The sequence below is a fragment of the Canis lupus genome, chromosome 7 (genome assembly GCF_003254725.2).
Source record: "Canis lupus dingo isolate Sandy chromosome 7, ASM325472v2, whole genome shotgun sequence".
Lineage (NCBI taxonomy): Eukaryota > Metazoa > Chordata > Mammalia > Carnivora > Canidae > Canis > Canis lupus.
This window is the reverse complement of record NC_064249.1, coordinates 39,673,286-39,690,142: the sequence shown is the minus strand read 5'-3', so window position 1 is coordinate 39,690,142 and position 16,857 is coordinate 39,673,286. Positions and strand designations below refer to the sequence as shown.

Below are 16,857 nucleotides of genomic sequence, written 5' to 3'. Positions count from 1 at the left end.
TGAAGTCATGGGCATGCTTGCTTCATCCCTAATCCAGCCCGACATCGACATCATCATGTCTCTAATATTGTAGTATTTTTGTACGCAGCATCTCCGTGAGATAAGGGTTCCTGAAACCAACCTGAATTCTTAGATGTTGATCCTGAGCTCCTGCAGGATGGCAGCCCTGGGTCCTCCCAGCTGGAAGACAAAGGCGTGAAGGAAATCTGCCTTCCCTAAACGCGGGTTTAGGATTCCGGGAGGGGCCATTAGCCCACTACCTCCTACACAGTAAACTCCTGGGTGAAGTGCACTGATGAAGCCAGAGGGGGAGCCACAGCCACAAAGTCAACGTTTGTTGAAAAAAAAAATTTTTTTTTTTAAGGATTTTATTCACCTATTCACGAGAGACAAAGAGAGAGAGAGACAGAGGCAGAGACACAGGCAGAGGGAGATGCAGGCTCCATGCAGGGAGCCTGACGTGGGACTCGATCTGGGTCTCCAGGATCACGCCCTGGGCCAAAGGTGGCACTAAACCGCTGAGCCACCTGCGCTGCCCAACATAAGATTCAATAAGAGTTTTGTTTTTCTGGAAAAAATTTCAAGACATCATCAAAGGATGTAACCAAAAATCATTCACTTTTAAGTGGAAGGAATTGAGTTCTGTTTAAAAAGACAGCTCCTAGGGCACCAGGGGTGCCTGGTTGGCATAGTCGGTGGAGCGTCCTACTCTTGCTGTGATCACAGCCTTCCACTCAGGCTGTGATCTCAGGGTCGTGGGATCGAGCCCCGCACTGGGGTCCATGGTCAGCGGGGAGTCCGCCTGGGATTCTCTGTGCCCCCATTCCCCCGGCCCCAACAATACAGCTCCCTACTCTGCGATTTGGTTGGGAAATCATCCCAGGTCCTGGGGGCTGGCCAGAGAGCTAAAACACAGATGAATAGGCTTGCGTTTCCAAGTCTACAGAGTTGAGCTGTATTTACAGAAAACAAATGGAAAGGCTTCTCCGACCTGTTCCTCAGGACACCGCAGACCCCACCACCTGCCCGCCTAGCACTGATGCTTCATAGGGGAGCGTCCTTCCGTGCACGACTCTGCTCCTTACAGGAAGCCTCCTAAAGCTCACTTGTGTAATCACTCTCCCCCACAAGGAACTGATTTTCTTTCCCTTTTCTCAGAAGCACTGAAGTGCTGTGAGTTGGTACACACTCAATGCTTTCCCCCAAGAGTTTTTTGTGCTGAGCACAGAGCTTAACGCAGAGCTTGAACTCACCACCCTGAGATCAAGGCCTGAGCTGAGATCCAGAGTCTGACGCTTAACTGGTTGAGCCACCCAGGTGACCCTCTCCAAGGAGATCTTTAAATAAACTATAGATGGGGCACCTGGTGGCTCAGTCGGTTAAGCATCCTGCCTTTGGCTCAGGACATGCGGTCGAGCTCTGCATGGGGCTCCCTGCTCAGCAGGGAGTCTGCTTCTCCCTTTTCCTCTGCCTCTCCCTCCCCTGCTCCTGCTCTCAAGTAAATCTTAAAAAAAAAATTGTAATTATTCATTAGGAAATAAATTTTAATTTCAAACTGAAAGTATATTTTCTCTAACATATGCAATTCCTTTTTTTAAAAAAATATTTATTTATTTATTCATTCAGAGAGAGCGAGAGAGGCAGAGACAGGCAGAGGGAGAAGCAGGCTCCATGCAGGAAGCCCGATGTGGGACTCGATCCCGGGTCTCCAGGATCACACCCTGGGCTGCAGGCGGCGCTAAACCGCTGCGCCACCAGGGCTACCCAACATATGTAATTCCTAATGCATAGTTTCAGATGCAGTAATATCTTTGAACAAAATGGGGCAGGCATTGGATTCCTTGGAGATGCAAGAACATGCTCCTGGGGGACCTGGGTGGCTCTGTTGATTCAGTGTCCAACTCTTCATTTTTGGCTCAGGTTGTGATCTTTGGGTTGTGGGATTGAGCCCTGTGCTCAGCATGGAGTCTGCTTGAGATGGTCTCTCCCCCTCTCCCTCTGCCCAGACCCCTGTGCTCTCTCTGTGAATTAATCTTTAAAATATAAATAAAATTCAAGTGTTCCCTAAATTTCTCTAATCCATGATTGTCCTTTTTTGAAAATTTTCAGTAATCTCTATACCGAATGTGAGGCTCGAACCTATGACCCTGAGGATCAAGTCAAACATTCCACCTACTGAGTCACTTGAGCACCTCTTCTTGCACAACTGCCTCTTTTAAAAAAAGGGAGCCGAACACTTGAGGTGCTTCCTTTGACAGCAACTTATAGGGACACCCAGTAAATATATGGGGGTCAAACTCAGCAAATCAACTGTTAGAAGCAGTGCCATCTAAGCACTCACGTTAATGGACATGAGGAGAGCTGACACAGCCATGATGTCTTATTCATTCTGTTTATTGGATTGAAAGGGAATACAAACGATTGGTTAGGTGCTACGCACTGACATGGAAAAGGTGTATTTAAAAAAAAAAAATCCCATTAAAGCAAATCAAAGTTAATGTAGTTTCAATTGAACAAAATTTTAAAAGACGTTTAATATACTACACATTTATAAAATAAAAGTTAACAAAGGGTGTTTTGTAAATAATTAGTAGAACAAGTGAAAATAAATATGAGACCTGAAATTTTTTATGCTTTAATGAAATAATAAAGCAAAGAAATTTAAACTACTAAATAGAATCTGAGGCAGTTAAAAAAAAACAAACAGAACCCCCCAAATTTAAGAACACAATCCTTTGAAACACTGAATCAGTCCATAGCAAATAGTTATTACAGACCAAAAGCTCTAAGTGTTAACTAGCTCCACCACAATGCCATGGGAATCTCGACAAGTTAGGTATCTTGAGATCAGCACTCAAGTTCTTTCCTTGATCTCTACAGCTTGGTTTGTAAGTACAAACATGCTTCTGCGGATCTTTTCCCCTCGCCACACACACACATTCAAGGAGCCAATGACATCTTTTTCCATCTGTGCCTAAAAATGTTACGATTCGGTTTTAGCACATTGACCCTGATAATGAAAATGCTTGAGTTAAAGATGGGGACACATCTCAATCTTATAAAAATATACCAGTATTAACCAGACCCTAAACTCAGAAAGGGCACATCACACAAGCACGAGACTTAGTAAAATGACAAGAACCCAGAAAGCAGTTTCTAGGACTCTTTATGAATTAAGTTCTCTCTCTCTCCCACACAGACAAACAACACACACACACACACACACACACACACACACACACACACACACACAATTTTTATACTATTAGTTTCATTAAATCCAGCCTATCTGGATTAAGTGGACAGGGGACGGGTTTTACAGTTTTTGTTTCTGCAACTATAGGGCAGCTACTGTAACAATAGCTTAACACTGAAACTTTCAATTAAGTTCACCCTGTTTTTAGAAAGTGTCTAAGTGTAAATAAATGCAAATTCACCTCTTCTTTTAAAGTTAGCTGTTTATGCTAAATCAGATACGGTTTTGAAAATGCATGTTTTGGAGTGTAAGGCCAAAAGAGAGCTGCTAAAGTCTAAATGAAATCTAGATATCTGCACATTTTAGAGATGGGACACAAAGGATATTAAGGAAACTGTCTTCTGTCCTCCCCACTCAAGAGTAGTCATTCTTCTGCTGTCAGAGAAACTGACACAGAGATCTCCCTTTCAAGAGGTGTGCGGTATTGACCGCTGAGCAGAGGTGGTAGGGTCAGTTCTCGTGTGCAGGAAACAACAGCCTAAAAAAGAAAATTTCAAGATGGGGGTGGGGTGGGGTGGGGAAGAAGGTTTGCTATTAATGTCACAGAACGCTGTTCTGGAGGGAGAACAGAAAGCGCCCTATTTCTACGAGTGTGAGCTCAGATGAAAATACAGACAGAAATTGGGATTTTTTTCCCTTTCAACTAGCAGGTGCCTTCCATCACCTCATTCATATTTAAAGCTAGGTAAGCCCTGCCTGTCCTCCCACCCACTAAAATGGGCTGGTCTTTGGGGATGCTTGCAAACCTCCTGTTTAGACTACTTACCTGGTTTAATGCAACACATTTACCTGGCCTAGAGTAGAAATGCAGCTGGTGCAACCACTAAGGATACCCAGCCCCGGAGGAAAGCTGTGCCATGCCCACACCTAGCCCCCACCCCCCAGCTCTTCATCACCCCCCCCCCCCCCCCCCCAGTCCACCTGATTCTCACATCCAACGCTCTACTACCCATAACCAAGTGTTTGGAGGAAAAAGACATTTCATTTCATACTTGCTCTAGCCCTTAATCAATGAATAACAACAAAAACATTTTTAAGCACATGGAAGTGAGCCTACTAACCTGATTTTTGGAGCCAAAATTCCCCAGTCTAGTTTGATCTATGTGCAAAAAGTATTGGTACTTTTCATTTATACATTTGTCAGTATCTCATGCCGGCTTGCCAGGATCCTCACTCTGGAGCCTACAGACTATAGCGCTATTGGAGGCTGTCAGGTTATAGCTATGGGTTGGCCAGTCCTAGGTCTCTTCGCTGGTCACCTCGCCTAGCAGTCCCCGTGCGGCACTCCGGCCCAAACGCTGCTGGTGTGCTTGGGCTGCTGCTGCAGCAAGTAGGTGGGTGCAGGCGCTCCCCTAGCTGCTATGTGGACCTTTGCATAGTTGCTACTCCGCTTTAAGTTAGGTTAACTTAAATAGTTAGGTTCTTCGTAAAATGTGCCTCACCTCTATGCCATTTTTTTTTTTTTTTTTTTTTAACAGTGTTTCTAAGGGAAAAACTCAGATCTGGGGCTGGCTGGGCAAAGCAGGGACAGACTTATGGCTAAGCCGCCCCGGAACCTACCAGGGCACATGGCGACTCGATCTGTAAGCCGTGGCGGCCTACAGAAATGTTCAGATGTTTCTGGAGACTGGGTTGCATTAACGGTTTTGAGGTTTACCAAATCACTAACACCAGGAACGGGTTGAACTGCACTGATGTAAAGAGAAGTTGCCACTTAGTTACTTACAGATACCAATGAAGACTTTTATTCAAGCTCAAAGTAAAAAGTAATTGGAGTTAAGAAAAATGAAGTACCAGATAAACTGTAACATATACTTATTTGTAACTCAGAAGTATCAAAACAGGAATTCTTGATTCTCTAAGTGGTGGTCTCTGCAAAATGGAGCTTAAAGAAATCTTTTACATACCAATTTGATAAAATAATCTGCTGCCCACGGTCTGCCACTTTGTCTTACTCTGTGAGCTTCTGGAGGACCCATGCATGTTAAGGCCAATTGCATTTGTCTGTCCTCTCCCTTCCCTGTAGCCCAGCCTGCGCCCCAGGAGGATTCCTGACACTGAAGCCTTTCCCCCTGCCGCTCTGGGTCCTGATAGTGCCCACTTGGGGCGGTGACAGACTGCAGGCCTGGCTGGGCCCCAAAGGGACTTAGCACAGACAGGCCCTTTCCTTGGCCAGAATCTTATCTCAGGGGTGCTCCCATTCCTCCTCCCAGTCTAACAGCTGGGCCCCTGGGAGCCTCTGCTGACCAGGGAAAGGAGTCTCAAAGGAGATGAAGTCGGCTGCATTCAGCTGTTACAGGGTTTAAAAGCACAACGTGAACATCAGGCTTCTGGCTTACTTTAATTAAATGTGAAATTCTCAAGATTAAAAGTGCTTTCCCACGAAGGAGACCTTTCCTTCAACTAAGGGGAGGGGAAGGCAAGGACTACCCAGAGCACCAGTGTAGAATGAGGTTCAGTATGGCAATACCTGGAAAACTGAGGAGGAGCAGTCTGGACTTAGGTCTCTCTATGGGACAAAATAGTGAGGGCCACTAAGACCAATGACTATGAGGTGTTAAACCTAGTTTGGCCTGTCTGTAACCTGCTGATACTCCGGACAAGCTCAAACATCCTTGGACTCCCCCAGTGGTTATGCCTCGGCTCCACTCGCCTGATTTTGCACCAGAACACCTTCCCAGGCTGGAAACTTAAACTGACTATTCATCTCTCCTGTCAGTAGAGATTTACAATTCTCTTTTTGAATCTTGAATATCTTCAACATCAGGTACTGATGTTCCTTCAGGAATAAAACAAAAGGGGGGAAACCTTCCCGGTGGGACTCTGGGTCTCCTGTGCCACGTCCTTCCAAGCACTGTTTCTGGGCAAGTCTCACGTGGGGTTCCAGAAGAGCATCAGTTATACTGCGTAATATCTAAGTCAGAGAGGAAACTTTTTGAAGCTGGTTTAGATTCCAAATGTATACAAATGAAGTCACTTTAATCCTATAAATACTTCTTAATTTATTTTTAAAAAATTGTGCTGTTAACCCTTTTACGGGGCAACAAGCTATGTGAAAAGTACAAAACTTTTTGTCAAATGTAATATTGAGAGTGCTTTTGACATAGTTCACTGGTTTATCATCTGGATCAGTATATACTGCGCAACGGGCAAGGCTAGAATCCATGAACCAAGCTGCAAAGATCTCAAGCTAAATAAGGCGGAAAGATTTGGAGAAACAAAAGAAGGAAATTCTTTCCTATCCAATGTATACTCTTCAGACTAATGCACTCCTTCTATCAAGCCTTCTAAACTGTTAAATAAAGTTTTCCAAACAAGCATTTAAACTTCATTACACAGAAGAGCAACAAGAATGGTATCCCACCAGGCAAAAGGCAGGAGGGAAAAAAATATATATACTGAGTTCAATGGGTAAGCCTGAATGTAGCACAGTTCTTCACAACCGATGGGGGGATAATTCAACATGGTGTCCAACAACGTTCTAACGACGTGCTTCATCTCAACTGGTTACTATGAAGCAAGGTGTAAATGTTTGGCCCCAATCGGGCTTCAGAAATGGTTCTTTTTTCATGACGAGCATGTCTGTCCAGCTATCAATCATGTTTGTTTGCACCAAATCCCAAGCCATTAAAATACGACTAATTTTAAGTTAAACAGAAGTCGTCTGCTCCACATTCGCCATCAACTATCCATGCTACTGCATTCCTCTGAATGAAGACAGGATGAAATGTGTTGGGGGGGAGGGGAGGGAAGGGGGAGGGGGGAAGGGAAGAGGGAAAGGGAAGAAAAAAGTCACCAGTTAGAAAGTTTTAATTATCAGGATCATGACATTACAAACCGTACTACCACTGAAAAGCAATCACACCATGGCAAGTTCTTAGCATTTCCATCATAATCTTTACAACATGTCCGTATCAAGTCTTAGCCTATATGTTACAGTCTAAATTCATTATTCTGACTATTGCAGAACCCAAGTGAATAATCAAATTAGAATCTCATACTTTAAAAATGAACCTTGAAATAGTTATGTGGAACAGAAATCTTTATGCTTATGAATAGATTACAAAAGGAAGGAAGAGCAAACAACCTGGTAGGCCAAGGTAGGAGGGTGCCTGGGACTGTGTGCTCAGCCTGAGATTCTGTGCTATCTTCCCAACTGTTTTTGGGAACAGGCAACAAGCCTCCTGGACATAACTCACATACTATACAAGCATGCCTTTAAAGCGCAGAGTTCAATGGCTATTATCAGGATGTTCTCAAGGCTGTACAACCATCACCATAATCAATTTTCACACATTTTCATCAGCAGTCAGCAGTCATACACACGCGGCAGTGCCCAGCCCTCAGTCACCCACTGGTCTACTTTGTCTCTGTGGATCTGCCCATGAGGGACATTCCACGTGGTCTTCTGAGTCTGGTGTCCTGCACCTGGCCTGTCATTCTGGAGGTTCATTAGCATTGTAGTATGTCAGTGCTCGAGCTTATTCCACTCTGCTTATTCCTCAAAATGATACAGTAAGGAACTCTACTGTTCTAATGAAAGGCAGCAAATTGGGGATCCCTGGGTGTCTCAGCGGTTTAGCGCCTGCCTTTGGCCCAGGGCGTGATCCTGGAGTCCCAGGATCAAGTCCTGCGTCGGGCTCCCGGCATGGAGCCTGCTTCTCCCTCTGCCTGTGTCTCTGCCTCTCTATCTCTCAGGAATAAATACAATCTTAAAATAAAATAATATAATATAATATAAAATAAAATAAAATAAAATAAAATAAAATAAAATAAAATAAAATAAAATAAAATAAAATAAAATAAAAAGCAGCAAACTCGTTTTTGAAATGAAGGGGCACCTGAGTGGCTCAGTGAGCATCTACCTTCAGCTCAGGGTGTGGTCCTGGGGTCCTAGAACCGAGATACATATCGGGCTCTCCACAGGGAGCCTGCTTCTCCCTCTATGTCTCTGCCTCTCTGTGTCTCTAATAAATAAAAAACTTAAAAAAAAAAAAAGTCTGAAATGGAGTTAAGTCAAACAGTTTTGTTTAAAATGACTTATAGTATATTACAGTATCATGATATTTGAATGTCATTTTCTTTAGTCTCCTCTTCTGTTTTTCAAAATTTCTATTTCAAACAGGTATGACTTTAATTAGTTAAAGAAAAAATTTTTAGGGGTAAAAGAACCCAAAGACACCTACATAAAAGGCACATAACCAAGTATCTAGTTTTTTTTTTTTTTTTTTTTTTTTAAAGATTTATTTATGATAGAGAGAAAGAGAGAGAGAGACAGAAGCAGGCTCCATGCTGGGAACCCGACGCGGGACTCGATCCCGGGACCCCAGGATTGCGCCCAGGCCAAGGCAGGCGCCAAACCGCTGAGCTACCCAGGTATCTAGTTTTATAAAAACTGTTTTCCTGTTAGAGGTATAAATGAACATCTTTCTATGGCTGTACCTATGTTGCCCAAACACAAGGCAAAGTTGCTGAGTTTGACCTAGATATGGCTCACAGCGTGTGTCCACATTAACTCCATCCACCAAATGGTGGGGCAGCTCTTACTTCACAGCAGTAAGAGGAATAAGCAGTAAGAGACATAAGTAGATCTGCTCACCAGGTAAATCTATTACTATATACCTAACATTTCCTATGTCTTCAAATTGAATATGCTTCCTTGAAGAAATAACTTCCCAGTGACTAATAAAATTAGAGAAACATATAATCACAGTTATAGATCTATAAAACATCTAGCTTTGAGAGTGGGGCCTAAAACCTAACCAGACATCGAAAGGAGGCAAGGGGTCTTGGTTGTTGCACTGGATTTCCCAGAGGAACATTGGCCGGTCCTGCAGTGCCACAGACCAGAAAGGTCATTCAGGCTCTGAATGAATGAGCAGTGGTTTTCAAACTTCTTCACTCATGTCCTCTTCATGCACCGTACTCTCACCTGACCACGGCTGGCGAACTAAATTCTCTTCATCTGTTTTCAGGGTAACTTGCTTCCTTCTAATCAAAGAAAATATTCCACTTGCTCTGTTTGTCTTCTCTCCAGCACAAATATCTTGCTCAACTGAGCCATGGGTTCACAGTCTGCTTCCCCAGCATCGCCAGGTAGTGGGAAAACCCTTCAAACTCAGGACTGTGACTCTTGTCTTCTCCCCCATGGAAATGAGGGTAGACCCTCTTTTCATAGCGCTGTGACGACGGCACCCCTGCTGCCTGGCGCCGAGGCACAGGACAGATTGGGGTCTCCTCTCTACCCATTATCCACAGTGCACAGGGGCCTGGGTGCCACGTGGTGTTATAGGGGCTTCTTTTCTAGAGCAAATTGTTCTGAAGTTGTTCAAATTTTGTATACTAGCTAGTTCTCATGCATATGGAAAGTATAAAATGCCTCCTGAATCATGGAGGAAGATTTTCAAGATTGCTGAACTGAAAATACTAAACAGCTACGTGGCTGTAAACGAGGTGGCATGTTTCCTGTTCATCTTCAACAACCATCACCACCACACACTTGCATGCACACATGCACACCACATACACAACCCCACACACAACGCACATACGTCCATGCATACATGCTGGAGACACACACGCACCTGTGCCACAGGCGTGCTTACACACACACACCATACACACACCACATACCAATGCCATACATACACACATGCACACATGCACCAGACACACCCACACACCCACCCATATCTCAGATTATTAAACTCCTTCTGTGGAGAGAATATATAATCTCTAAATAAGGGACAAAATAGATTATATCCCACACTTAAAAGTACTGCCACTTTACAATAAGCAGGGCAAGGTTTCACCCAGAGAAAACATGGGAATGGCGTGCAGCCATGTTACCTTCAATATTCTGGTGGTCTATAAAAGGTGCTGGTCCCCATATCCTAACAGTGCCATCGTCTGAGGCGCTGGCCATCATGGATGGGATCTGTGGGTTCCAGCTCACACAGTTCACTGTACGTGTGTGCCCTGTCAGCTCCGCAATTGGCAGTTCGCTACGTTTGTGCCAGATGTAAACCTTGTGATCTGAATAGACAGAAGAAAGTCAGGGAGTTTTCTACATTAACAAAACCAACTGATCTTAAATTTATCATTCATTACACATAGAACATACGACTTGATTACCAGAAGTTAATATGATGTGAATAGTTTATTAACTACTTTATGCAAAATGCCATTTTAACAAAACATACATTTCCTCTGGTAAAGGTGACTGATTAGCTCTCAAGTCATCACCAAGTCGCAATATTCTTTAATACCTGAGTAATGGGTTACAGTCAAAATCTCTCAATGTAAACAAATCGAGGACAGAGGCGATAAACACTGTGGAAAGGGGATGTGATGGAACTGTGACGCGTCCAAACCCAAGAACAGCCATAGCGCAGAGGACAGTGAAACCTCTGTGGAGTATTCGCCGTGTAGACAACTCATGTGGTGGATCTATAGTTTTCACCACCAGTGTGGTGAAGAACCAGGTGGGTGCTGTGCTCCTACCCTTCCCAGGGACGTGGTATAGAGTATGCTCTGGAGTCCGACCACCCAACTCGCGCCTGCCTTCCATTGACAGGCCCCGTAACCTGGACACAGCACCCACTCGGGTTCTTCATCTGCACATGAGGATAGAACTGACCTCAGCACGGTGGGAGGGCAAAACTAGTTTGTGTATGAAAAGAGCTCTGAACAGAGCCTGGCACAGAGTCAACACCAGGTGTTACTGTAAAGAGGGACCTATGTCCAGCTGACAATTCTTAAACAGAAGGCAGGGTCCTGGGTGAGTTACAGAAGGGCTCCCCCTGAAGATGTGCGGTCACCTGGGGGACAGTGTGGGAGTGCCTGGCGGACATGCTCTCCACTGAGCAAATCTCAGAGTGCTGAGAAGTAGCTCATTTGTGGTAAAAGATTCTGTCCTGGTTTCCAAACATCTAACATGAAATAAGATAAAACAGCAGGTTGGGTACGCTTCCCCCTTAAACTGAAGAAGTTCACATTAGTGTGAAAAGTGTGAAGGCACCTGCCCACTGCTGGTGTGAGATGTTTTGTGAGCATACATCCAAGAAGGTGCTTGCTGAAGAGACAGCAGACCTTGTGACTTGAAGGAGTCAGGGTCAGAGCGACAGTCTTGCTATGTGAGCTCTGCTGGCTGCCATGGTCCCCGGAACTCAGTGCTTTTGCAAAGGTAAAAAATAAAGCACGTTTTTCTACATATTGCTATAGCACACTGAAAAAGCCTGAATAACGGCCTAACTTTTTTGGGAACGGGTTTTCCAACTGCTCTATTTTATGTCAGCATTTATGTATTTGGGGATTTGGAAGGTTCCTGGAATATATTCCCTGTGAATAAATGGCAAATGGATCAATGTGATTGACTTGGGACACAGTACATTCACTATGTCCACTTGGTGTTAAAAACGTTTCTCAGAACCATTCTACATCACCTAAGTTGTGAGAACCCTCATCTCTTCAGTTACATTTCACAGAACATTCATTCTGTTCATAAACAGAATGTGGTCTAATAATAATTCATCATTAATACAAAGTTAACTTGGGCTTTAAAATAAAAGGACTGGCATCACTAGAGACGATGGCAGCTACACATATTCTGAAGGACCTCTAGGGTCCGTGTGATGTTTGGAAAGACTGAGGAGCATAACTGGGAGGGAAGCCCACCAGGAGCAGGGCTGAGCAGAGCTCAGGAGGGAGACTTGGAGCATAGGTGGAGGTGAGAACAAGCAGGCAGAAACATCACGTGCTTGGACCGTGTCACAGAGAAGCCAGTGCAGAGTCTGGGAGAATATAACTGGAAGATGTGAACTTTTCAAAGTGTTCCCTACAAACCATTTGTCTCTCTTCTCAATCTTATCTGATTTTTTCTTTCTTCTTCTTCTTCTTTTTTTTTTTTTTAAGAGTGCAAGTGGAGGGGAGGGGCAGAGAGAGAAAAAGAGAGAGAGAGAGAGAGAGAGAGAACCTCAAGCAGCCTCCCTGAGCAGGGAGCCCGATACAGGGTTCTATCCCACAACTCTGAGATCATGACCCGAGATGAAATCAAGAGTTGTATAAATTTCCCCTTATACACAAAGGGGAAATGCATGTGTTTCTCTGTGATCCTCTTATCTACGGATATCAGTTTTTCATCAAGCTGGGTGATTGACACCTTGGATGATAACTGCAGCACCAGCAGAATCTGGGCCCCTGGTCTGTGCTCTAAGATTAGGTTCCATCTGTTTGCTGTGCTGCTGCAGCACCCAGAGCAGAACAGTGGGGGCTGAGTGAGGTTTTGCCACTCTTTGCCATTACCTGTGCTTCTAGTGCCTTCCGAAGCACACTTACTTTTAATACTGATGCGCCTATCTGTGCTGCATATTGCAAACAACTTCTCCTATAAATGAGACAGATAGACTACTTTAGGAACAGGCCTGCCTAGAATATTGATGTTATCAAACTGGAGAGTACGGATTTTCAGAAAGGTAGGAAAGATGATTCTAGAACTTCAGCTTTTCTGAGACCATAAGAATCCTCAAACTAAATGCTTCTCTTTGGCCATCAAAGAAACACTGCAGATCCTAAATAGAGTCGATTTTGTCTAAGTTCAGGTAAAACATCATAATCAACCCTGACTTTATAGACACTACAAACCCTGGCACATCATCACAAGAGAGTACTGGTTTAACTAAATCTTGATTTGACACATGCATCGAGCACACCTCCACGTGGCCAGAATGGGCACTGCTGTGATGTTATGGAGAACTCAAGTCGTTCCAAAAAGGGGAAATGAACAGTGTATCAGAGAAATAAAACTCTATAAGCAATTTTTCATTTAACACCCTGCATTTGCCTGGAGACATGGCTCTCTCAGCCACTGAGGCAATTACGGAGCTCCCACCCTGTCCCCACAGGCGCACTGATGGTGACACACACAACTTACCCTCACTGCCACTAGCGATGAAGTCTTCGTTATGGCCTCCAAAACATGAATGAATCGTATAAAACCCTTGCGTGACACCTTGATACTTCCTTACTAAAACTCTGTCTTGCAAGTCCCATAAATGAACTCCCTGAAGGCAAAGATAATAGACATATTTATTCTACCTCTACTCAAAGGAATCTTAAAAAGTAATCTGAGTATCTCTTTGCCTGATGGAACATTTTCAATTTCTATTTGTGCAAAATGCCAACAGTCTGATAAATTTCTAGTTGACGCTATAAACTTAAGGATCAAACACATACAGTAAAATTTAAGAAAGTGTAAACACATTCATTTATATATTCATACACCAACAATCCTATTCCATTTTGAACTAAGCTAAATCTTTATAATTATAATGAACTTACCTGAGTTGCTACATTTAACAAAGCTAATCGGCCATTCTTGGAAATAGTAAAAGACATAATGGGATGATCTTCTTGTACTCTGTAACCAGAAAAGAATCTGTCAAAAGCAACATACTAAGAATCAAGAACATTCAAATTATCAAAACATAAAATGTTCTAGCTTAAACACTGCAATTCTGTCTGTAATCAGTATGACACACTGTATTTCAATCAAGAAAAAAACTGTGAGTTAATGTTTGCTAGCATCTCCTGATTACCAATCCAAATTCACAAAACACAAAACTCTTCTAAAATATCAAGTTCCACCACACATTTTAATATTAATCAAATAATTATTTAATGGATATAAAAACTAATTACATGTTCCTATCTGTGAGGTCCTCGAAGTTGTAACCCCGGATCCGCTGGTGTGTGTCTGATGCCAGAACTGTCTTCCCGTCGCTCAAGCACCAAAGGCATTGCACTCTTACCCCTTCCCAGGAGTCAAGGAGGTTCCCATCTAAATCCTGAGGAGAAATTCATTATTATTTCCATTAGGAAACCACACCAGGAAAGCAAAGAACAGAAAGAATCTCTTAGCAGCATCTTTTTGTAGTAAGTTTGTTTTTTCCTGCTCGACTTAATTGTTCCATAAGTGATTTTAATCGTGAAAATTTGAATATAGGTCAAATTTCATTACAATAGTACCTTCGGGGTAAGGGGAGAGAATCTCTGTAAAATTTGTCTTCCCTTCAATAACCAGCCGGGCACAGATAAATAAACCATACACACAGAAAGAAAGAATCCTTAAATTCCAAGTGAAGGTCTCACTACTATTGGAAATGAATTCAAACGTTCTTTTAAATGCGGTGTACTGGGATCTGTCCTACACTATTCAGAAGTGGTGAAATGGAAAAGATTACCAAACCATTAGTTACAGTTTTACGGAACTCAGAATCTGTTACATTTTAAAAACATCACTAAATTTGTAAATGTGTTCTACAGATCAAAGCTCTAAGGATCATTATCTTGCTGAATATTCAAAGTTCTGAGAAGCATCCCATTCCACAGATGAGGGAGCTGCCGAGTTCTGGGCCTGGAAGGTGTCCACACTGTAGGGATTGCGGGTCAGCAGAGACACACACACGGTTATCCTGAGGTCAGCCAGGGACTCAAGAATCAACGGCGTCACTGCTGTCAAGTCAGCATGGGGGCTAGCTGGACTGTGTATTTGGAAGTTGCTTAGAGAGTAAATCTTAAAGTCCTCATCACAACTGTGTATGGTAATGGGCAGTGACTGTGGTTTCAACACACACGAATATAAAACCATTATGTTGTATGCCTGAAACATAATGTGGTATGTCAATGGTGCCTCTGTTAAAACAAAGGAAAAATAAGTAAAAAATACAGGTAGTACGATACACAATATATTAGCCCGTGGATAGAAAAGTCCAGAAATAACTTCTTAAACTATGGGAAAATCACTGATAGAGCATGTTGAAACTACTGGGGGAAGAAAAGAACTTGTGGCTCATAACCATGCTGCAATGACAGAACACGAGGTTCCATGAGTCCCATGGCCAGCTTAATAGGAGACCCCAGTGGTTTGTAATGGCCACACAGAGGTCTTTATGACAGGTGATCTTAGCTACCCTGAATAATTTACAGGATTCATTATCTTGTTTAATTGTAGTCTTAAAAACACATGTGGAAGTGGAAGCGCCCACTGTGCCAAGTTTTAAGGGGAGACACAGAAACCAGACAGTGATGGCACCGCACTCACAGAAGAGTGTAACACGTCACTTCTTATTTTCATCATCCCACTGAAGGTTCTCTGGTAGTGCCATCACCACTTTAGTTCTCACATATTTAAGATGGCCAACTCATGTAATTCAGCATATTTTGGATATAAAAAACCTAAAGCCTCAAAAAAAAAAAAAAACCACCTGAATATTTTCAATCCTATATATCAGAAACTTGTTTATGAGAACAAAATACTTTGTAAAATAATTTTTTAATGTTTTATTAAAGTCTATATTTTGTATAAATGTTTAAAAATGGTTAAAAAAAAAAGAAAAAAACCCAGTTCTTTCGGAGAGTGCTTATTTAGAAAGCTAAGTGAGTCTTCACAGAATATATTTCATAAAAGATATCGAGTCAAGCAAAGTCTTTAAACAAATCTAAAGCTGCTTTTACAGGAGCAGACTTCTGAAAGGGGGCACTGAATACTCACACATTGATAGAACTGGCCGCGTTGACCTCCAGTCACAAAGCGTTTCCCATCTGGATTCCAAGCCACACTTGTTAAACTGTCCTCATGAGACTGGCTCATTTTTGTCCTTAGCTCTCCTGTCTACAGAGAAATAAAACTGTGAGTAAGACCTTCAAGATATTCTTCTAAAGGGACTGTATAAAGAAAAAAAATAGCTGGAACAACAGGGTAGTTTGGTCTTCCTGATTAGAGAAATGAACTATTCTGACTGGCCTTACAAAAAAAAAACCATCCAACCAAATAGTAAGACTGCAGCACTTGGAAGGGGAATCAAGAATGTGAAGAAAGAACCCAGGAGTTGAATGATGCCTGGCACAGGTGACCCCAAGAATGGGTACCATGAGATAAACTCTAATCAAAACTCTCATCTGAAGTCAATGATGTTTATGAATTAAACATATTTTCTCCAAGTAAAATGATGAAAAGCTCAATGCTACATGCCCATTCCTTCCAAGTTCCCACTTCTCAGGCAACAGTTCTTTGCGAATTTGATTCTAAAATTGTAGTGACTGCCATTAGCAATTCCTCAAGAACATGATGAATGGACAGAAAAACTAGGGCCTTGAACTAGGGCAAGGGTGTGGCAGTTCTAAATTATGTTAACTTTCATATTCGAGATGCTCAGAATGTAGCAGGGAAGATGGGAAGAGAGAAATGAAAATTATTTTTCTGATATCTAATTTTATCTCAATGTACAGAAAAGAGAACTTTGTACTGTTTAGCAGAGCTGTTTTAAAGGATTCCCAAGTAAGAAAGGCTATTTACTAGTTACAACCCTAGGGTATCCTTCTGTTATTTTTTCTAAGTTATTTAACTTAGAAGGTAGACACATACCATTTAATCTAGTCTTGATTCCATTTTGTTCATGGATTAGAAACAGGCTCTGAGAGGTAATAGCTGCCCTTGGTTTAATAAAAAGTAAATACACGGGTGTAATTTTCCTGTGAGAAATGGATAATCAAAAGTAAAAAAAAAAAAAAAAAAAAAAAAAAAGTGAAAACGGAGTGTATGA

The 16,857-nt window shown here is 42.5% G+C and overlaps 1 protein-coding gene across 3 annotated transcripts in view; it reads right to left on the bottom strand.

Moving 5' to 3' along the window:
• Positions 1-2,373: 2,373 nt before the first annotated feature.
• The window catches only part of WDR26 (WD repeat domain 26), a 39,814-nt gene continuing 25,330 nt past the window's right edge, over positions 2,374-16,857 (bottom strand). For 2 of the 3 annotated variants that reach the window (XM_025430713.3, XM_035718557.2), the window contains exons 9-14: positions 15,807-15,926; positions 13,955-14,100; positions 13,595-13,673; positions 13,188-13,317; positions 10,106-10,291; positions 2,374-6,963 (exon numbers count right to left, since the gene is read on the bottom strand). In XM_025430713.3, coding sequence (XP_025286498.3) covers positions 6,938-6,963; positions 10,106-10,291; positions 13,188-13,317; positions 13,595-13,673; positions 13,955-14,100; positions 15,807-15,926 — 687 coding nt within the window. In that variant the 3' untranslated portion in view covers positions 2,374-6,937. The remainder of the gene's footprint in view (positions 6,964-10,105; positions 10,292-13,187; positions 13,318-13,594; positions 13,674-13,954; positions 14,101-15,806; positions 15,927-16,857) is intronic. The other variant, XR_004817128.2, reaches the window with a different exon arrangement.